At 41.9% G+C, this 23,037-nt stretch overlaps 2 protein-coding genes across 4 annotated transcripts; both read right to left on the minus strand.

The window, feature by feature from the left end:
• Positions 1-2,116: 2,116 nt before the first annotated feature.
• cbx8a (chromobox homolog 8a (Pc class homolog, Drosophila)) lies at positions 2,117-5,266 on the minus strand. 3 transcript variants are annotated; one of them, XM_034219982.1, is made up of 6 exons: positions 4,997-5,266; positions 4,838-4,881; positions 4,415-4,480; positions 3,920-3,986; positions 3,044-3,489; positions 2,117-2,890 (listed from the first exon to the last, which is right to left on the minus strand). In XM_034219982.1, the coding sequence occupies exons 1-6, from the start codon at positions 5,063-5,065 to the stop codon at positions 2,674-2,676; spliced, it is 909 nt and encodes a 302-aa protein (XP_034075873.1). In that variant the 5' UTR covers positions 5,066-5,266; the 3' UTR covers positions 2,117-2,673. The 3 variants fall into 3 exon arrangements, with proteins under 3 accessions (XP_034075873.1, XP_034075872.1, XP_034075871.1); XM_034219981.1 differs by having other exon boundaries at positions 2,117-2,893; XM_034219980.1 differs by having other exon boundaries at positions 2,117-3,489.
• Positions 5,267-10,749: 5,483 nt separating this feature from the next.
• On the minus strand, positions 10,750-18,396 carry cbx4 (chromobox homolog 4 (Pc class homolog, Drosophila)). Its single transcript, XM_034219979.1, has 5 exons — positions 18,081-18,396; positions 17,936-17,979; positions 17,102-17,167; positions 14,913-14,979; positions 10,750-13,660 (listed from the first exon to the last, which is right to left on the minus strand). Exons 1-5 carry the CDS (start codon positions 18,366-18,368, stop codon positions 12,266-12,268), a joined length of 1,860 nt encoding a protein of 619 aa, XP_034075870.1. The 5' UTR covers positions 18,369-18,396; the 3' UTR covers positions 10,750-12,265.
• Positions 18,397-23,037: the final 4,641 nt, after the last annotated feature.

Genomic DNA, 23,037 nt, shown 5'->3' on the forward strand with positions numbered 1-23,037 from the left:
TGAGTTAATTTAGGCCTTGTAACTGATTCACCAGCACTTACTACGGTATGATCTTGCTTGAAGTGAATATAGGCTATCTGCACTTTCCTTGTTGTTCGGAGTTTGATTCTTTATGGTTATTGCGCTTATACAAGCATCAGCCAAATGATATGTAATGTAAAACACCACAGAGCTAAGGCCAACGCTCCTGCAATATTATTGCATTGATTTGGGGTGACGGGTCTTGGTCACATAACATGGAAGCTATATAGAGACTTTACATACATAAATAAAAAAGAAAGAATCATAAACCATTTGCTAAAGGAATAATTCAATGAAAATAAATGTGTTTTATTTATAATAAAATATGGTATTGGATTTGGAATCATGGTCAAATTACCCTCACTTGATCACATCACAAAGAAGCTCTCTTCTCTTCTATTCAAAAATGTGTGTAAAATCATAACATTGTAACATGGCTGTGACATAAGAGTAATTAATCAATTGTGTATGCATTCCCTATAGTTAGCCCATCTTAAATGAAATTGGGAGGGGTGTATCTGAGTTTGAGCGTCATCTAGTGGCGGGATGATGTAACGCACACTGCCCTCACTGGAGGTCTGCTGCTTTCTTCGGGAGGGGGCTGTAACTCAACAGCCACTAATACTGTACATGAGTACAAACGATACAAGATTTCACCAATGATTAATCCTCTGTGGATGAGTGGTTCCACTTCATTTTAACTCGCAGGGTCTTTGTGGGAAAATAATTTGGCAGAGTTTCAAGGTCTTGCTGCTGGCGACATCTTGTGGAGGTAAAGTCTGTGGAGTGTAACCAGACAGGCCTCTCGAGGTTTGCATCCAGTTTATAAGGGCCCTCAGGCAGAATCAGATCAAAGGGTTTGGATTCTTGATGGGTAGCCGGGTAGCCATGTCGTTGAGTAAATTACACTCAGGTGGAGAATCTGGCAGGATGTTGTCACAGCTGCAGGACCAGTTTTGCTACTCTAGCCACTAAATCTAGGAGTTTGGATGATATTGAACGTGTTATACATGTTAGCGCACGCAGAACATGACAAGATATACTTTAGACATAGTTTGCGAAGTTGCATTATTTTTGTTCCATGAATTTGCGTCAAAATGTGTTCCTATAAAAGCAATGCTCCACCCCCTTTTTTTCATCAAATTCAGATGTTCCTATATATAAACAAATTAAACATTTAAAAAGAGCCTTTGGTGAGACAGAATACAGACGGAGTTTCCTCACAGGAGTCCCGGATGGTCAGATTGGGTCATGTGTCCTCTGCAGAGACAAAGCGAAGTCAAATGAATGGAGGCTTTGTGCATGAAAGAAGTGGCCTCTTATCAGCGGAGTACAGCCTGGATGCTTCATGTACTGTAAAAGCCTGATGGAGCAAGGTGATGCAAGTTAATGGGATAAATAACGGCCTACACCACAGTGTAACGCCCTAAAAAAAGAGGAACCGTTCAAACCATAAACCTCCGTTCACTCAACTCGACACGGGGTCACATAGGAAACTCCTCTTGTAATTCTTTCTCACAGTTATGTGCAAATTAAATGACTCATTGATACTATTCCTATTAAAATCATTATAGCATCAGAGTGTTTCAATTAAAGCTGTCAAAAACGTCTTGTTCTTGTACTGGCTGTCAGCTTCAAGGCCCAACTCGCCCTTTTGAAGTATGCGTAATTTGACCACTTACAATAATCGACATGGTGGTGATGATAATGTTGCAGGGAATAAAGCTATAATATGCTTATCAGCTTCAATCGGTAATCAAGTACACCAAGGTTAGACAGGCTCTGATATTTATGTTTTTTCTGATTATGATAAAAGGCGTTTAAATGATGGAAAAAATAACATATTTGGGATTTCTTGAATTTGAGATAAGGCCCGTGTAGTTTGAAGGGAACCGGTTGGGTCTTAATTTGTTTTTAGGTAGGCCTAGTTGCATGTGACCAGGAGGCCAAAGTAGACTACACCTGAATAGTCTATTTTTGTTTATCCAAAGTACAATCAAGTTTAGTAGGCTATGTCTTCTGTTTACCAAAAAGAGGTTAACTTTCTCATCAGAGAATCTTCAAACAGAAAAGCCATCACAAAAGACGTCATCCAGCAGGATAATAAAACATTTTAATATGACGCATGGTAATCTATTTAGGTGTTATATATTTCAATCTTTTGAAGTACTGCAGCTTACACAAATTCATATAATACCTTTAGATATATTGAAACCTCCTTTTCAGAACCATGTTAGACTCAAGTGGCCTTGGTTTAAACATGTGAATGACTGGAAAGTATTTCATTTCAGACACACCTTCAGTAAATCTTCATTAAAGCGTTTTAAACTAAATCTCGTAATGAGGGAACACTGTCAGAATCAATAACCGGATGCGTTTATAAGCAAAATCGGGTTCTAGAAAGTTATGGTTATTTATGATGACATTGTTGAAACGTTTTTCTTTAAAAACAATTTTTTTTTAAAAACACTCAAAAACAATACACTCACAAGGACACTTTGATTTTTGATTTTCTCAGCAGTGTATTAAATATTTGTATGTACACGGTTGAAAGTTACATAGAAAAAATATATAGCATTGCAGTAGGCTTGTTAGTTAGTAGCTTGTTAAACTATTATGCTTTTTTTTTTGTTTGACCCACATCCGAGCTACTCATCTCTTCTCTCTGAAAAAGCCTTTCTCCGTGCTGCTCTCTCTGACAGTGACTGTCAATAAATTCATGGTGACATCTGTCACGGTCATAGTGTCCAGGTTGGTCAATCTGGGGGTCCAGCACGAGGCTGGTCGCGTGGCCTTGTCATTGTTCTCAGTGGATCTGACAGCAGGTTGACTGCACGCCTTCACCTGATGCTTCGGATGCTCTGCAGAGCTGCTGGGCCGCCGCACAGACATCAAATATTTAGTCATGTGTTTCAACTGATCCCTTTTACACACATCTGGATTGAACGCGCTGAAAGACAACCCTGCGTGTCTCTGCTCGCTGCTGCTGTGTTTGGGTGTGATGGTGGTCTTCTCCTCAAACCTCCGTGTCAGCTGCATGAGACTGTGATCTGACGCCTCCCCGTGATGAAGCAAGTGGCGTGACATGTTGGAAAATCCGTGTGACACCGGCTCCTCGAGTGACCTGCTCCGTTTGGTGTCCGGCTCTGCTGAGAGGCCTCCATCGACTGTTTCATTGAAATGTAAATGCAGCTTCGGTTTGCGCCCTCTCTTTTTAGGTATCCGGACGCCTTCTAGGTCTGTCAGAGCAGCTGATGGAGTCAGTCTTGGCCTCCTCTCTGGCTCCGGTGGTCGGATTTGGACACTTTCCCCTCTGTTGACTGCGCTCGGTGGGAAGATTGTGGGAACCACGGTACGTAAACCCTCCCGGGCCCTGGGAGTTATGACAGGCTCCAGGGTTGGATAGGAAACCTGGATCGCTCTGGGAGCCTCTCTTCTAAATTCATACGTCTTTTCTTTGGCTTTGGCCTGAGGACAGAGCATATAACGTTTATGAGAGGAGTTTACCAGAGATTAAATGTTGATATCTCCTGGGGAAATGTAAAAGTTTAAGAGAAGCAGCTGCACCCTGTATATACGAGCGTTAAGGCCTCGTCCCTAAAGCTGCTTGTTTTTTTAGGGATGTCAAATACATATACATTTCTATAATATAAAAGGATGTTTTAAATGTAAAAGCACTATAGCTCAACCTCATTAAAATCACTGGGGGAATCACAAGTTATTCTTAGCTCGCATATCTCACAGTAGGCATATAAGCAATATTTTATGGATCACAAAAAAGTTTCAAACTCGATAAGGTTTTAACTTTCATGAAATCGAAATGAATCATATCATCTCACATTAGAAAGGCGAAAAGATAACATGAAAAACCAAGAAATACATCACATGATTTACCCACCTTCAAGAGAAATGTCTCAGGTTTGGGTCCCCTCTTCTTCGGCCCAAACAGCTCCCTTTCGCGCTCCCTGATAAAGAAAATCCCGATTCATCACAGATTAACAAATATATTTAGGCTACATGTTTTATTTGGACTAGGCTATAATAAAATCGGGAAATCTCTTTTCTCACAAGTGCCATTTACTCATGCTTTGATTTAATCGTATTTTTAAACGTTTTTTAAATTAGAAATACGTTATAAATTAGATAAAATCATGTCAGAGTAAAGCAGATATCCCGCTTATGATAAGAAAATGACAATGCATTGCAACAATCTGATTTGGAAATGGAATGACTTCGCTCCAACGACGCTTGTTGTCACTTTCTTTACTAGAAAAAAGTTTGCGAGATCCAAATAGACAAAAAGTCGGATTTAAATGGGCATGTTTGCGGTACAAAATGCACGGTGCTGTCTCCTGTCTGCAGAGAGGCCTATGCTGCGCTGTCAAACCCTCACCTCTCCTCAAAAGCTGCGAACAGACGTGCATCCAGAATGTTTTCCTCCGGCTCCCAGGTGCTGTACCTGTGTCCCAAACACAAGGAGACACATATCTTAGACAGATCTTCTCCAATCACACCGCTGCGTTACACTTTAACAAAGCGATCTTGCTGCTTGCGCTACAATTACAGACTACGTAGCGGACAGTGACGCATGGTGATCCCAGCCATTGCTAAAGCTACTTTAATGCATCCCAGCGGGCTTACGCTCAGACCTCTACAGCCCCATGAGCCACCAGACATATAACAGACTGCGCTTCAACACATGGAGCAGATGATATGATAAGAAACGAGCTGTATAAACAACATGTCTGAGGTGTTGCAGTTATACGAGCGGCCAGAATGGAGCGCTGTCCTTCACAGCCTCGGCTACAATACTCACTTCTGAGACCAGCCCTTCCATTTCACCAGATATTCCCAGCAACCCTGCAAAAACAGATCCGTAATACATGCAGGGTTATCAAAGCATTGATTATGAGCGGCGGACAAACAAATGGTTGCGTAATGTGGAGACAGCCTGTGGGCGAAAAGCAGTGATTACCCGTCGGATTCTCCGTTTGAGGATGGACTCGGCTGCGAAGACGCTCTCACCGACAGCAGAGAGCTCCATGATTCACCATGCACCTCGTTTATTTCTGTCTCTTTTATTATTTTTGGCTTGTCCTCTTCTGGTTGTTTAATTCCGCACACCCCATAATACGCAATCTGAAGAGGACGTCATCACGTCTTTTTCTGTTGCCAGGCACCGCAGTCGGTAGGACGGATCGCACATTGGCTCGGTTGTTGCTACGTGCTCCGGTTTCTGAGTGAGGGGGAGGAGCCCCGCTGCTCGGCTGCTGTAATGGAATGTCTGGCACGGGGGGGCAAGCGAAGTCAGAGAGATCCACCGAGCACCTAGGGGTCCAGAGTCCAAATGAAAATATAAAAAATGTGTAGTTTCACTTGCATTTAAAGAAAGAACCGAAAAAAGGAAATAAAAGAAACGAGACAAGAGAATTACTGGTGTAATACAGTGGCTGATCCTCATCCAATACACATTTATGTAAACATCAGTATGTGTAAAATCATAAATAAATTAACAATACAATTCTACTGACTAATATCAGAAATACAAATTCCCATATTTAATGTTTGTCTGATGGCATCCTAAACGTTCAAATAGCAGCCCCATTTAAGGAATTTTGAAAAACCCCTTGATTTTGATTCATCCATATGAATGATTATTTAAAAAAAGATTTGATAATTAGGTGACAAACTGCAAAGCTGTTTATGTCCAGTTCCTTTTTTCCAATCAAACGATATTTAAAATTACTATGTAATACCATAATGTGCGTGCGGACTTTTGCACTTTCATGTTTTACGCAGCACACAATAATTCACTCAGTAGCACATAAGGATTGCGATGATCAAATAAAGACCAAACAGACACCCAAAAAAAGCAAATGATGATTTCAGTCGATTGGTTTTAAATGTAAGTTCCATAGGGTATTTCTTTTAGGCATATTGCACGTTAACCGTAAGGGAAATTCGGTTTATTTAGAATAAATTATTGAATGATTTTTGAAGACCAACCAAATTAAATGAAAAGCAAATATAGTCCATAAGGACCTCATTAATATCGTTTCTTAACTCAAAAACATGCAGAATATTCACAGTCATAATTTATATAAATACATTTTCTTCTGAAGGACTAAAGGACATTATAATAATTCCTGGATGAATGTTGATTCTTTGAATTTATTTGGTAAACTGGACTCCAAAAGGGATTTCCCTACAAAGTTTGGCAACATTTAAATGACATATTAAACCCGACGAAATTTAGAGTGAAATAAGTGGATCAATGTTTTGTGCATCCAAATACAATTTATAAAAGGATCGTTTGTTTTAATATAATTACATTTTTATTCTGTTTTGTATAAATATGTTGAGGGCCTGTAATTGATTTTGATAATTATTTTGGTGACGTCAGTAGTAGTAATACTTTGTTCGGGAACATTAGTGTCATTGTTTATATTATTGTTATTATTGTTATTATTATTGTTATTATTATCACTGTTAAAATTATTTAAAATTATAAAATGCTAATAATATTATTATTGATTTTCTTAAAATTATTAATTACAAATGTTATGTTTTTTTTACTTCTTGTTTGAAGCTGTTGCCTATCTAAAAAATAAAACGAAGCATTTATATTTTGATTGAACACAAAACGTTTGTTAGTCTGCATTCGGTAGCATATTATTATTTGTATTATTATGTTAATATTGAACGACAAAATCGATGGTGAAGAAAACCTTAACTCAAAATAATAATCGCATAAATAAAACCACATTGTTTAACGGAATAAACTGCCAACTGCAGCTTCATCTTTTTAGGCCTCAGGTGCAATTATCATTATTGGTCAGCTATTCATTCTAAATGAAAATAGTAAAACAATTCTACCAACACATTTCGACCAAATCAAACATTTTCCCCAAGATAAACATGGACGTATAATAATCGTGCAGTCTTTCTCATGCCAAAGCCTCAGGTCCTCCACATTACCATCTTCTGAACGGAAGGTCATATAGATAACACAAATAATAAGCAGAAAGAAACATTGGCACAATACTGTATTATTTCATTTTCAGGTTTTTATTCCCGTTGTCTTCCCTTTTTTCCCATGTCTGTCAATTTAAAATGAATACCAACAATCATGCAGACTGCGCAGTATGAGCAGTCCTGTGAGATTTCAAACATGTAATGAATAAAGAAGGGTGACATTGTATCTGGTATCAACCACCAAAGCCTTTTTTTGTTGATGTTGTGGGCCAGAATTTTCCACTGACCCTGACGGACAACACAAGATTTGCCACTGTGGCGATTTTAAAAGACCTGGCAGCTTCCCCATGACGCATGCAACCTAAATGTGACTTTATAAAAAACAAAAGTGCAGTTAATTCACACTCATTTGCCACACAAATTAAGAATGATTAACATACAGTCTACAAATGCATTTCTCTACATTTATTCTTGATCTGTGCTTATCCTCATGTTGTTCAAACTATAACATCCTTCAAATGTCCCCTTGATGACGCACATGTATAAAGATACACAGGTGTTTTAATTGGTTAGGATTATATTTGAGGTTAATTAGAAGTGGAGTCATTTCCTGCAGATGTGTGAAAGGTAATCGCAACATGAGCAGGGAGGCGGTCTGTCGTTCATCCGTCTTCGTTCTCGATCAAGTTAAAGATACAGCAAGATATTTGCTGCTATCTGTTTAAATTCTCCCCGCAATGGAGGAGACAAAGGCGGGTGCGCTGCGGACAAAAGATGCGTTGTGGCTGCCGTCGAAATATGAACCACCATTTTGATAGTCACAGCCTGTAGACCGACATTTCCTGTCGGTAGACTGCTATAATGGCTCTGCACCGTTTGTGTTCAGAGAGATAGCGGCTGGTGCGCGCTCAGAGCAGGCAGCCTCCATATTTGGCTGCGTGTCGATGAAAAGTGAGTCTGCGGGAACCGCAATGGCGACAGCCGTACATGAATAAACAGTGCTGGCTCTGTGAGAACATTATTGGCTCTCTGGTTTCTGGGCAACTGCTGCACACAGCTCGCTGTTACTTTACCGGGCGACATTTTCTGCTGAAGGTGGCTCACACACAAACCACAAGCGAGAAACTGTGAAGCCATATTTCAGCGCATGCTTTGAATTAGAAAGCATCATTTACAGCAGCCTGATATGCTGCACCACACCACAGCTCCAGCTCTCATTTCTCACACTATACCTATTTTAGGTTGCCTCTATTCGTGTTCAACATGATGTTCTACAATCTAGAATGATAAACAATGCAAGATCCAATCTCGATTGTTTTATGTGTTTAAAAAGAAAACCCAAGAAGGCAACAAATAATGACTCGAAGCACGTTCCTTTTTTGAAAACAACACAAAATATGTATCTATCTGAATCTAAGTCTAGTGAGCAACAGGCCTCCTCCGGGTCACACACTGAGCTTTAAATGATCCAAACGATCCTTTTGCTGACATGATCCTGTGAGGCTGCACTGTGCGGGATGAAACCGACACTGCAGGCTGCTGGTGGCCACGATGATAAAGGGGGAATGTGAAACATCACACTTGGTCTATAAATATGTTCCCCTGCTCAACGGTGTTTCAGTTTCCTACGGATGCATGACTGACTCGCATGCTTCAAAGCCATGAAAGGCCTACAGAGAGCCTTCACAGAGAGAGACAGAAACACGCGAGCTGTGTGTGTTCATGACATTTCAAAGTCGCTTATATCAACTGATATAGACTGAGTTTCGCAATTGAGAAAATGTGCTCTGTCATGCGTGTCCTTGGTTGCCAATGCCATTCATAGACAATCCCCTGTGCCTGTTTGCATTAATCGATTAGTTGTCATATTTTTGCCCTTTTCAGACCCCTAAACTCACACAACAAATAACAACGAACACATTATTTATTATGTTACTAAAATATTCATTTATAAAGAGGCAACACTCGGCCATTTTTGATAAATTAACCCCTTAATTTCCTTCTTGCGGGTTATTCTATACATTTCCAACACGAGATCAGAGCGGTAGAGGAGATGAAATGCGTGGGAAGGAGTTTTGGGACAAATATCCAAATTAGGTAAATTATTTAGGTAAAAAATGCTTCCTAATCCATGAGATCCCCATGGCGTATCTGTAAATGTGTTGAGTTGGGTTACCATTGCCTGTAGCCTATACCATGGCCTTTTTAAGATTTAGATATCATTTTCTGACTCTTCCTTAATGTTTATGTGACATGACTCTAACCTGGCAACACAATCAAGACCACACAAGAGTTCAGAGAGAACGTTTATTTATTGTCTAAATAGGTGGTGGAAATAATGTAAAATGAAGGTATCCTTAATTTATTTTCATCAGATTTAAGGAATGTATACACGAACACTGATTACCAATGTTTCTGTTTGTGTCACATTCTTTGATAGGAAACTCCCATGACTAAAATAAAGAACACACACACACACACACACACACACACACACACACACACACACACACACACACACACACACACACACACACACACACACACACACACACACACACACACACACACACACACACACACACACACACACACACACACACACACACACACACACACACACACACACTCCCAGGCCTTTTATCACTCAATACATTCAAGGGTTAATCTCTTTACATGGCTTGAGATTCCAGTATATCAACAACAACTAAATCTGCTTACACATCCAGATCAGAGTGCTGGCTACAGGCCTTTTAATGATTCAAGGCAGTTTTATTTATACAGTATAGCTAAAAATCACAAATTAGATATTTGGGCTTCAAAATGTGTACAGTATAGGACACCCTCTCGTTAGATTAAAGCTGTGGAAAGGAAAACTCTCCTGCCGAGCCAGAATATAAACCTTTAACAGGGAAAAATTGAAGAATCATCAGAAAGAGTAAGAGATTCCTCTCATTTGACAGACAGCCCTGCATTAGATGCCCTACTATCAGAATTATCAACATAATACAATTGAAAGACAATACTGACATGACAAGACTGAGGCAGCATTTGGCGATGTATTGAAAAGTCAGACATGCACAAATGTGTATCTGAAGCTTTGCATTTGTGAAGAATGTGTCTTTATGAGTCTGAACTTGCCTCTACATTTTACCGTATGATAATAATGTAGTGAGAATTGCTGTGTCATTGTGGGGCGGCCTTTTACGAGCCAACACAGCTCTTTAAAACAAGTTACACAATGTTGTGCCATGAACACATTATATTTAAATGTCATAATTGACGCCTATAACTGTCACATTGGGCTGGAAGGCACTCAAGCTTATAAATCATGTGACGGCTGAATACTTGCCCTCCATGACGCCTTTCTTCTTGATAGAATCTAAGAATTACATAACACACTTCCCTCTATGTTGTGTGTTTACATTCCTGCTCGGGGTCGAGCTGCAGTAGAAAAATAATGCATGGTTAAAGTTTTAATAATACAAGTGGCCGGTGCAGTTATGCAATACAGAGAAGCCTTTGTGCAGGGTCGTTTGTGATTATGCAACACAATCTGTTTTTCTATTCATGGTTCACAACCACGTTTCTAGTGTTTATTGTTCCATTCTTTGTCAGTATGAGCAAAAAGACTTCATAACAACGGATAGATAAGTCTTTCACTGGAACACTAGAAAAACAGTATAAAAAGGTTATTTTAGTGCATTCAATATATCAACATCAACCAAATATTTAACACAACAACAAATCAGGTAATTTATTTTGTCTTTATTGTGAAACATCCAAAAGGTTGTGCCAACAGCAATAACTCAACCAACTTGTGGTAGAACTTACTTCATATCAATCATCCTGATTTTAAACCAAGTGCCAGAAAGAATGATCAAAATAAAGTAAAAGATATAAAAGTAGCAAATAGATGCAAAATATCTTCTGAATGGTTCAGTGGAATCACTGTTCACTTCTGATGCAGAGAGCATCATTGTAGTTGTTAACAAATTAAATGTTATTAAATAGGCTTCATTTTTTTACATTATAGCATTTTAGCATTCTTACTGTTCTGCATTAAACGTGCGAAGAAGGCAATTTCGACTCAAATGTAGGTTACATCCAACAGCTTTGACATTTGAATTTTCAGCAGCATAATCAAAACAGCCGGCACTCATTGGCAGGCAGCCTCACAACTCACATGTATTCCATGTAACATACTCATCAATGACCCTGGTTGGTAGCTCTTTCTAATTTAAATAGTAGTAATGTATTTTTTATAGATAATATGAGTTTCCAAAGCTAAATTAGATGAATATCGCTACTCTGTGTGAGATTAGAAGACTCCTAATGAGATTACCACATGTATTTCCAAAGTAACTCCATCACTGCGAGGTCAACAGAAAGGAAGGAAAACAGAATCTATTCAAGGTAACAATTGACAAGTCAGTTTAACGGAAAAGTCTCAAGTTTGATAAATGACACCGTTTTCTTAATGTTTGAGATGTCACATTTGATTCCATTCATGTTTGATAAAGGTGAAATGTGCAACAAAGTAATAGATTGGGTTGCAACAGCATATTCACTGACAGCTTTGTTGCATCTAAACGGCAGGATACAACCTGACAAAACAAGAATATACCGGAGCATTTCTAAAAAGTTGTTTACACAGCGGTGTGTGTGTTTACAATGTATTCAGACACACTTACCGTTTAAATTTGCATGTCAAGTCATGGCTAATCATGTTTTCACAAACAAAACATGTCAAAAGTATGCCAATTAAATTTGAGGGTACTTAAAAAAAGTTAAATAAGACTTAAAGAGAGCAGCGGTTTCTTCACTTGTAATGACACAAACCAACATATGAATATGTAATTAAGTGCTTTCAATTTGATCCCTATATACTCAACAACATCCTCTACCTTCTATCAGGACCAAAATAAGTGATATTATTCATACAAAATTATGTTTAAACCTTCATACATCTCAGGTTATAAGTTTGGTACAGGTATGAAACGACAGCAAAAGTATTCCATTAAGCTTGATATGACAAATAAACAGTATATTTTTTAAAGTGGAACACATCCACCTGAATGCATTCGCTCAAATCCTCGAGGGCACTTTCTTGACTACGACGTCACAGAGGAGTTACAGTATAAAACATTATAAGAAACATATTTAATTTGAATTATAAATTATACATTTTCACATATACAAAATTTAGATGTTTTTACAAATGTACATATTCACATGATCCAATCGAGTGAGTCCCATTTAAGGTTTCTTAAAAAGAAACATATTCCTTGAAGGTGACGGTTAGACTGTTCGTTGTAATGTCCGTGATTATGATATTTCCCATAAAAGGGGAGACTTTTTTAACAGGTGCTTCTTTACATTTCTCTGTGGATTTCTGTGTTTCTTCTACCACAGGAGGTGTGTTTGTGACAGCAGGTTCAGGCTCCGGATGGATTTCCGGCTCCACCTGCGTTTTAGTCTTTGGGCAGCTGAGATCCATCGGCTCCTCTTGGCTGTCCACAACCTCAAACGTACATGTGCTGCTGTGGCGGGGGCCGCTACAGTGGAGGTCCATAGGTTTGTCCTGAGGTGGTGTGACAACAGTGCTGGGCACGCTGAAGCTTCTGGAAGACAGGTACGTTTTGGAGACGCTCCTGTCCTCCACAGGATCTGATAGCTTTCGCTTGCGGTCGTTAGGAAAAGAAGGGATCCTGATGGTCTCGACGGATGTAGGGGTCAGGATATTGGAGTCAACAGACCAGGAAGTCAGTGGCGAGCTAGCAGTCAACTGGAGAGGCAGATCCTCCGGTAAATCAGCCTGACCGCGAGCCACTTCAGTGTTGTATTCCTCTGCTGTGCTCGGAGAAGGTTTGGAGAAATGTCTGTCCTTGTGGGAACACTTAATGGGATGCTCTGCAGCTGGGAGGGAGCTGCCGTTGCAGAGCTCTTTGGGGATCCCATTCTCAGGGTGCTCCACTATTTTGGTTGTGTGTGCTGGATTGTTTTCTGACGGTTTGGCGTTTTGGAGTTTCACTTCGCTCGACGATTCCCCGTGTTTACCCTTTGCTCCGTTAACCTTGCCGTCCATATATTTGCTCATGACAATAACAATACGTCCATTTTTGTTTTTATTCTTGATTATCTTCATTTTGCTGCTAATAGAGCTAGGCAGCGTTGCATCTTTAGGATTGGGTTTAAGGGCATGTTCGCTCTCAGCGTCTTTTACAGCGGGTTTCCTCACCTCCACTGCCAGCTCTTTGACTTTGCTCAAGCAGCCTGTGTCCTTGTCTCTAATCCATTTCTGCTGCAGGGCCAGCGGTAAGTTCCAGCCAGGATTTGCCGGTTTACTGGCCGGTTCCTGAACTTTGACCACCTCTTTGAGCCTGGAAGCCTGTGCCTCGTACATGTTGGGGTCAGGCTCATAGTGGTGGTGCTTCTTGCTGTTGAGCTGGTAGATGAACTTCTTCTTGCCGTTGATTGGCTGATCAGCGGGAACCTCGTGGCTGCTGGGCTGGTACTGATGGTGCTTCTTGCTGTTGAGCTGGTATTGCTGAACTTGGGGACGCTGGACCGGGATGGGATCGGACTTGAGGCTAACCTCGGCGTCCTGAGATGAATCCGTGAAACCTGCAGGGATACAGGATCTCCTGGCAAATGACGGTACCTAAAAAAGAGACAAACACCAAGTTTAACATTTGAAATGTTGTTGTCATATGATCAGCAAAATTAATAAAAACCCAAGAAAAACGACAGGAATTCTTGGATCTCTTAAATTAATCATTTGATTTAAACAAATGTGTATAATAGGGACATTTTGGGGTTAAAAAACAAAACATGACCGATCAAAAAAAGCAACAGTGGCCTGATTTAAGTGAATAGTAAATATCAAGTACCATAAAAACAGATCACTCATTTACTATAATACAACTACTTGCCTAAATACATTTGACCCTCCCTGCCTGGCATTTGCTCACTCCTTTCAAACACTATACCACAGGTTTGAAACGCAGGGATTAATGTTACACATTTGTCCTGGCTTATTAAAAGCAACTTGATTTATATAAGAAAGGTCTGTGCAATTCCCTTTTAAAAAGGGGCTCTCACAGCAGCTACAATTTACAAATCAGCATGCTGAAATTCAAATGAAAGTGTATCGGAAATATAAATAAACGTTTAGGTCATTGCTAAGCATACGACATCCCCTCCCACCATCTTGTCCCCTCCCCCTCTCCTGTACAGACTGACCCTTCGGGCCGTCAGAGGGGAACTGCAGCGGAACGCTCAAGACTCTTCGGCTGTGACCCCGGGTCACAGAAGTGCCACCAGACATGTCACGCTTTATCCCTGATTTCTGGCCATGTGTGACTCTGGCAGAGTGGTATGCCTCTTAAGGAGTGACACTGCATAGCAATCAGCTCAGAGTCTCTCAAAAATATATAATCACATTTGGCTCAGGAAGCAGTGCTGTAAAGGTCCGAGTTAAGATAGTCAGCCATTTATTTTTGTGTTTTTCCAAACACTGAGATGAAATAAAACATTTTCTCAATACAGATTAAAGTGGTGCAAAAATTATCCTTGTGTTCACTGTTTTGCATAAAAAGCTATTTTGCATAAAGAAATAATGAACATGCAGATAAAACGAGTGCACTCAAGCAACGCTTGCCTAACCTCAGGCCACAAACCCTCATGATGAGTGTGCAGTAATAACCAGCTGTAGGACCCTATCCATGCTTTGCCTTTTACTCTATCTCTCTCAAAACTCTATTAATAACCGCTACCATAATGGCTACGGCTCTAAAGCACCTGACAGGCCCCTTCCCCCTTTGTGGCCCCTTAAAGAATGAAACTTACAGAAAGGCTTAGAAAAGCAGCACATGGCAAACGATCAAGTCTGTGATGATGAAGAAGATAATTACCTGGAGTAGAAGATGTTTTGGTTTTGGCCCCCGTTTGCGGTATCCCATCAGCTGCTCCTGCCTCTCTCTGTGAAAACAAAAGATAATTACATTTCCCTGCACCATGTTTACCTTCGATATACTACATCTCATTTGACTGACATGGTTTCACCTTTCCGCATACAAATCTAATTATATCACAAACAGAATGACAGGTTTAACATTTTAGAGTGTTTGTTCATTTTCTTCTACCTATTCAAGGTCAAAAGTAGAATTTAGATTTGGATGACTAATGAATGCCCACATGTGACCCGCTGCAAAGCATTATGGTCCTTATTTGCATAGCTCTCCATGGTAATCTGCCCATTCTATATTCTCATTATCCAGGAGAAATTCAATTAAGGCAACGGCAGGGAAAACCTCTCCTTGTCTTTCAAACATCCTCCCTCCTGCAGCATGCCCTTCCTTCTACATTCAATCTCTAATTAGGGTCATGAGGGATGGAATGGGACAAATACAACATTGTGGAGTACTTCTGGGATACATGCTGCTGTTGAAAACATGCAAACCACCACCCTTGTGCAACACAACGCCTACACCCTGAAATATAGGGTGATGAATATCCAACTAATAACAAACATCTATTGGAACTGTTTTTATAAGGGGAGGGGAGAGGGATGTGGTTATTGTTGTACTGACTAGACCAAGCACTTGAGTTGTCTGTGAAATATTGCTCCCTGATATAAACCTTGACTCATCATTGGCTCATAAATCACCAGCGGTGGGTGAAGGCCGGCAGCACACGGGCTCCACCAGGCATGCGTTAATCCAGTCTATTGTTGGCCTCTTGCTACAGATGTTCAAACCATCAGAGCTGCCAGAAAGTTGCCTCAATAAACAGTCTACATTTTAATGCTATAATGTGTGCGATTTTCAAAAAGCATCCAACGGGATGACCCCTATTCACAGAAGATTTGGCAATTACAGCCTCCCTTGTCGGATCCCCTCCCCCATCCTCTGGGAGCAAAGAGGAATCCACACACACGGCGCAGAGGCAGCACTCCATGACCATCAGCACAGAGCCAGACACACACACACACACACACACACACACACACACACACTCACACAGCCAGGCTGCGGGGGGAATTTGAGAGCGGTACACTGGAAACGCTGGAGAGCACTGCGTGTAAATTAGCCTTTTTAAAAATGAGAATTCCTTTCTTGAGCCATCGTGTCTTTCCCAGTCCCATGAGCGGCCTGGTGGCCTACTGAGGGGGAGTATATCTCTCAGGCCTCATGGGTGCAACAACCCCGACAAGATGTTGTTGTGCACGCGCCACAGGGCCAAAATGACAGCTGCATTTGTATTCATTAACATCTCAACCTCTGAGATTGGCATTGATGTGTTTCTGATTATCTTACAGGCATCTATTAAGCCTCTTGACCTATAGGATTGAAAGCAGGTTGACGATGTATACACCCAAGGTGAGATATTCTGTTTACACAACATTAAATAGCAAAATAAAGGCAGCAGTTGCATCTGAAGCATCAAAGCTAGTGCTTTTAAGGTTTTCTCTTGGGTGGAAAACACTAAATGAAATAAGCCTGCAGAAGTAAAGCACAGCTCAGCCTGATAGCAGATCTCAGCCTGGTATAGTGATGAGAATCCCATCAGGCAGCAGCGTCGTCACAGGAAAACAAAACAAACTGCTGCTCTTGTGTCCGCCACCCTGAATGAAAACAGCTCTGGAGTTCAGCTGCTAATTCCTGCTCAATCTCCAGTTGCAAACTGATAAAACAATTAGGATCAAATCCACGTGGGGAGCATTGCTTTTCCATTTTCATTGCTCCACCATGCACCTTCTGGCAAATGAAAAGGCAACTACTTCAGTTTTCTCTGTGAAACTGGGTCATGGCATGCTGTAGAGCCCTCTGATTCTTGACAAAAATCACGTAATAAGATGATCATTTGTTGCAATGCAAGTCTTTACCCATGAACATTTCCGATCCTCCCATTAAGTATGATTTAGTATATCTCACTACCACCTCCTCAGCCTATTCCCCAGGAGACCGTCATGGGGCAGGAGGAGGAGGAGGAGAAGGGGGATCAGTGCTAGAGTTACTGGAGCGCCCCTCCTCCCATGCCCATATATGGTCATGGCTGAACTGGAGGCTGCGCGGCCTCGTCCGAAGTCCACCTCTCTCACCTGTGTTGAAACGCGACGAGGAGACGAGGGTCCAGAATGTTTTCCTCTGGTTCCCATGTGTTGTATCTGCAGAGAGGAGAGAGCAACTGTCACTGTCTGAGCTGTCACGTGCAGACTTCCTTTTTCTAACTGTCACACAGGCCTTAGCCTCTGTCCATCACACACACTCACACACATATTCATCATTACTGTGAAGTCACTGTATAATGCACAGGTAAGGCAGGCCACCAGTTTAACATAAAATAGTGTTTTTCTGTGTATTATTTGGACTTCGATTTAAAATGTTGCAATTTTTGTTCGGCTTCTCCAAATCACCCTTGAGGACGTCCAACTGCACATCCAAAATGTCAAAGACAAATGTCTAAATGTGCTCTCCGAACGGTCCTCCAGCACCAACATACAGTCGGCCATTTTAGCACCACTGTCTCGTAAATTCGCTGGCAGAGCAGAAATAATTAAAACGGGATTACATGGCTGTGCCTACCCCCTTCCCTCGCATAAATTAGTGAAGGCATCCGCGGATACACTGAAACACATACCGAGCGCGCTCTCCCACACCTACACACACACACACACACACACACACACACACACACACACACACAACACACACACACACACACACACACACCACACACACACACACACACACACACACACACACACACACACACACACACACACACACCACACACACACACACACACACACACACACACACACTGTGCGCGCACACCCTTGATGAATGCCATTTTTAAGTAACAAGACTTGAATTTGTTGCGAAAATGTGCATTTGTCCAATGCAATTGGAGAAAATGTTGCATTCAGACTTACTTTGGAGACCAGCCTCGCCACTTGACCAGGTATTCGATCTTGCCCTGTGATGGTGGAGAATTTTTTTTTTGGTGAGGCTCATGTCAAACGCAAAAATATGTCAGCGTCCTGAGCGCGTTTTGCAAACATGCTCCCTATCTGTTACCTTGCGGATGCGCTTCTTCTCGATGCCCTCCACCGCAAAGACATGCTCTCCGGCGGCAGGGAGCTCCATTCTCGGCTGAATCCGATCGCAGGAGCCGGGGGGAGTAGGTGAAATGTTGGCTAGGCACCGTCGATGTGCCTTCCGCTCGGTGCGTGCTGTGCGCGCTTGGTAGTTTTCCAGTTGTATCCAAATCAGACTGTATTCCCTCCACCTCTCCTCCTCCTCCTCCTCACTCGCTCTCTCTCTCTCTCCCTCCTTTGCACACTCCACAGTCTTGGATATGAGCATACAGATATTCACAGTGCGGCTGCGAGCAGCTCTTTTCGTGCAATAGCTCCAGCTCGGTGCATGACGTCAGGAGGGGGAGGGGGAGAGGGAGACCTTGCACAGAGGTTGGGGGTTGATCCCGTGCGTACTGGACTGCGTGAGGGATATCTGGAAATTCAAATCTATCACTACCTTACTGTTACAGCACGAACGAATAAAATCCACTTGAGCACATTCAATGTTTCTATCGATAGCAAGGCTCCTGAACCCCTCCTCCAACAGCTCATTTACAATTCATTCGAGAAGAAAAAGTTTTATTCAATTATATCGTAGGCCTATGGATGTTGGTAAATAGAAGATACATTTTCAACAGATGCATATACTTCTATTGATATGCACACACTGCTTGGTTATAACTGCATTTCAGAGCAGTAAACTGGACCCGAGGGAGTTGAAAAAAACAATTTTTGTCAACCACCTTCAAACCTCGATCTCTTTTGAAAAACTGTTTTATAAGGACAGTTGTATAACAAAGCATAAACACAACTAGCCCTTTATCTTTCAAAGTAATTGCAATGTGTCAGCAAATCTTGTTTTTTCCCTGAATGTAGGCACTAATGAATAATAAGTTCCCTTTTTTAATTTCCGATCCCCTTAAAGCAGCAGTTGTACATGTGCAGACAGAGGCTCGCACTTCGATCTGCTGACAGCGCCCTGCAAATATAGGTCACACTCACTCTGGTCGTCAAACCAGTGCCATGTCCTCTGGGCTCAACTGCCATTAATTTGACGCACAGCAGAGGGTTGCTGTGCAGCCCTAAGCCTACCTGTGGCAACTTTATAATGGTGTCACAGCTTGTTCCTCTAAAACCAGAACTACAGTCTGTTATCGGTCGTAAAACTGGCTGTCTATCTGCATCTTGACAATTTAAATCCAAAAGCATAAACCACATCACCAGTTAGGATGTACTCTGTGCTGTAAATGTCATCTGCATTAAGTCACCGGATTTATGGGCACCTAATTGGAAACATGAGAGAAAACCCGCGTCTTTGCATCGAATGGGTTTTTTCGTGCGTAATATGACATTCGTGCTCATGATTGTCAATACAAATACGTAATTCGATTGTGTATATACCATTAGTTGCGTTAAAAGAGAAATGGCAAAATCTAAAAGCCCGATGCTTGTCTTGCTCCAAGAGTAATTCAGCACCAGAAGGGTTAAAGCCTCTAAGCAGAGCGGCAGCGGCCAGCCTATTAAATACAGGCACGATATATCTCTGCCCTGCCATATAAGGCAATGGGGAAAAGGCGACGAAATGGGGCATTTTGCACTTAATAATTCTCGAGTTTCAGTCATGAAATGTGTACAAGAGGTGGTTTAGAGTCAAACATTGCAAACATTCTCGATGAAAACTCCGTAGTTTCGCCTTAATCCTGTTTTTTCCCCGTGCCCTTCAGCCGCGGCCAGGGAGCGCATACGCCCTGCTTCCCTAGCAACAGCATGAACGGAGAGAGAGAGAGACGCAGAGACACAGAGAGAGAGAGAGAATTTAAGTTTGTACAAACAAACGAGCTCCTGATTTTAAAATAAATGGCAGCAAGGGGCGACCATGCCGTTTGCTCAAACATTGTTTGTCTTTCAATAGATCTCATCGAATCGAAATGCATATTGAAAAGCTTGGAGATCTGGGAGCCTTTTAGAGCATATTTTGGGATTGGGAGGTATTCACTGTGAGCCCTTGTTTACTCACCAGGTACCCAAAATACAAATTATGTATCATTTAGTGTTTGCACTTACGGGAATGACGCCTAGAGTCTGCGTCAACAGAGATTATCATTTGGAAAACCCTCTGAGTCACCCGGAGTCTCAGATCTGATCACAGCTCGATATAATATAACTATATTTGGTTATTCTTCCCAAAAAAAAATCATATGACTTTATCAGAATGGGCATCAATAACCTGGCAGTCCTCTAAAGTGAACGACAAGGAACCGCAGAATGACTTGTTAATGTACAGCGCTCAGGTTGCACATCAGAAGGTTTACGGAATTAGAAACCATTCGTTCTTTTAAAATATTTTTTTCGTCTATCTGAAATTGGTTTGCTGAGGAGCTGTGCGTGTTCCCCTCTGTGGCAGAGATATCCAAACTGCCCGAAGCACCTTGGTAATTGCTGATCATTTTAGGAAGTGATCTGATCAAATCCCTACAGAGGCATTAAGATGTGTCTTCATCTTCCAAATACATGTGAATATTTTCAGCGTTGACGTCTGTACGCCCTCTCAGGAATGCGCTCAGGTGATATCGTGTCTCCTTTTACAATTGTTCACTTGCGACGATGACATGCAAGAACTTAATTAAAAGCCGCTGACGAAGTCAACAAGAGTTTCGATGTCCGACAGCCAAAAGAAAACGTCAAGGAAATATAAAAACAACACCAAAATAAATGGAATTGAACCCGCAGCTGATCAAAACCCACCGGTGCAAATCAAGAGATTTTTGTTGCACACGCTCCCATTTTATGCAGGTATTGCGTGAACTGTGAAGCAAATGTTCATGTATCTTCTCTCAAAAGTCTCTTTCTGTTACACTTTGTGGATCTTTTTAGGATAGACTTGTTTAATGTCCATGAGTGCTTTAGTAAAAAAAAAAAAAAAAAAACCTTTCAACGTTTATTTTGTCCTTGCTGAGACAGTCAAGGTCATGAAAGCTGTTATCTAAAACATGAGGATAATCTCAGGGTTGGCCAGTCTGTTTTTTATGTCCTGTTTGAATGGGCTTTATTCATACAATATTCATGTGTCCTTTTATTTCAGGAGGTGTCAATGCTTTATATAATTGGGCTTTATATGAAGGAAGAAAGAATATTTTTCTTTTTGGCATGTGAAATAAAGGAAATACTTTAGTACAAATACTTTAGTACAAATACTTTAGTACAAAAACTTTGTCCGTGAGTTTAAAGGAGGTTGTCTGATAGACTCTCCAGAGAAAAGGAGTGGACATGTTGTTCATGTAAGAATGTCTGTGGAGTATATTTATGTGGGTGTAAACGTAGCACCAGGGTCAGGTTAAGCCCTGATCTCTGGTCTGGTCTCAGCAGGAGGCACAGTGACCTCAGCCTTGTGACCTTTTTTCCATTCCAACACCAATTTATTCCGTTTATTGTCCCTATTTTTGCATTTCTGCATGCATACAGCTGGCTATTGCACTACAAGCAGTCCACAAAATGGTGGCTCATGGGGAAGCCAGGAGGCCTCCCCTCCTTGGCACACAACCACCCATGGTGGCAAGAGTGCCAACTGAGGGAATGGAGAGATGAGAGGAGAGGGGGGGGGGGTATAGGGGGGAACCGGGAAAGTGTGATTGATGCAGAGGGCAAGGAGAAGAGAAAGGTGTGGTGGGAATAGGGAAAGAGGGAAAAAAAGAGACAGGAAAGAAAGAAAGAAAGGCCACTTCGTCTGCAATAGCCAAGCATCCGATTCATTCCTCCACAGCGACGAGGAAGAAAAGAGTTGATTGGTTTAAGGGGCAGAATGCAAGGACAGGGTTTGGAGGAGACGAAGGAGGGGGGTACTACAAAAATGTTAAGAGGGCCCTACAGCCATTCTCACGGCGCTCAGCGGGCGGTCATTAAGCTTCACTATCAAACTGGCTGATGTAGCAAGGACATACAGATGAAACATGCACACAATGGCAAGAAGACAGAAGAAGCAAGGTTCACACTGTTACTGAAAACACGACGAGGGGGACTCGCTGACAGAATTACTGAAATAGAAGCTTCTTGGTGTAAATAATGCAGTATGATTACAATGCACATTCAGGCTAATTATGCTGTAACGATATAGCTATCCCTTTCCAGTGCCTGCATGCCTTCTGCTTCAGGTGCTAACACAGAAATCTCACGTTCCCTTTGTCTGCCCCTGACATATGTTTAATTATGATAATTGTAACAAATGAAAGCTATTAGGAAGCCATTCATCTTGGCGCCGCAGATTTTAATGTACTATGAAGATGGGGTAGGGAGGTGTGTGTGTGTGTGAGTGTGTGTGTGTGTGTGTGTGGGGGGGGGGGGGGGGGGGTGGTTTGTGGGGAAGCGGAAATTCCTCCTCCAGTGTCATTGTCACGGCCATTGTTGCACCGAGGCGACAGGTCTGCGAAAGAGGGGTGCTCCTCTGCCAGGGTGGGCTTCCCTTTCCTCCCCCCTCCTCTCCCCCTCTGCGCCCTACCGCCTGCTTGCCTGCAAGGCTGCCGTCGTGTGGGGTTCACCCCCCACCTCCACAACCACCAGCACCAAAATAAGCTTCCCCCATTGATCCCCCTCAACCCAGGAGCCTGAGCAGGAGGTGGGGGAGTGCAGGGAGCCTGGGAGAGAGAGAAGAGGAAGAGGGGGGGGGCCTTCGCAGAAGAGCACCAGGCTTCCAGGGGGGAGGTAGGGGTGAGGGCCAGGATCAGGGGCGGATGAAGGAGGTGGTGCAGTGGAATTCTGGCAGAGTAGCCGACTTGTCGATAGGGTATTGAGCTGCAGAGTGGAGGTTTGAGACCCCTCTGTTCCTGAATGCAGCACGGTGCTATACTGTATGTTGAAATGATTTATTCACTGCCATCAATGATACATACTCTGTGCAGGAAATCATAGCTTGTACACGAAAGCACAATAGTAATCACACAATGGTACGCCTCAGAGAACAA

This window comes from Gymnodraco acuticeps, unplaced genomic scaffold (genome assembly GCF_902827175.1).
Source record: "Gymnodraco acuticeps unplaced genomic scaffold, fGymAcu1.1, whole genome shotgun sequence".
Lineage (NCBI taxonomy): Eukaryota > Metazoa > Chordata > Actinopteri > Perciformes > Bathydraconidae > Gymnodraco > Gymnodraco acuticeps.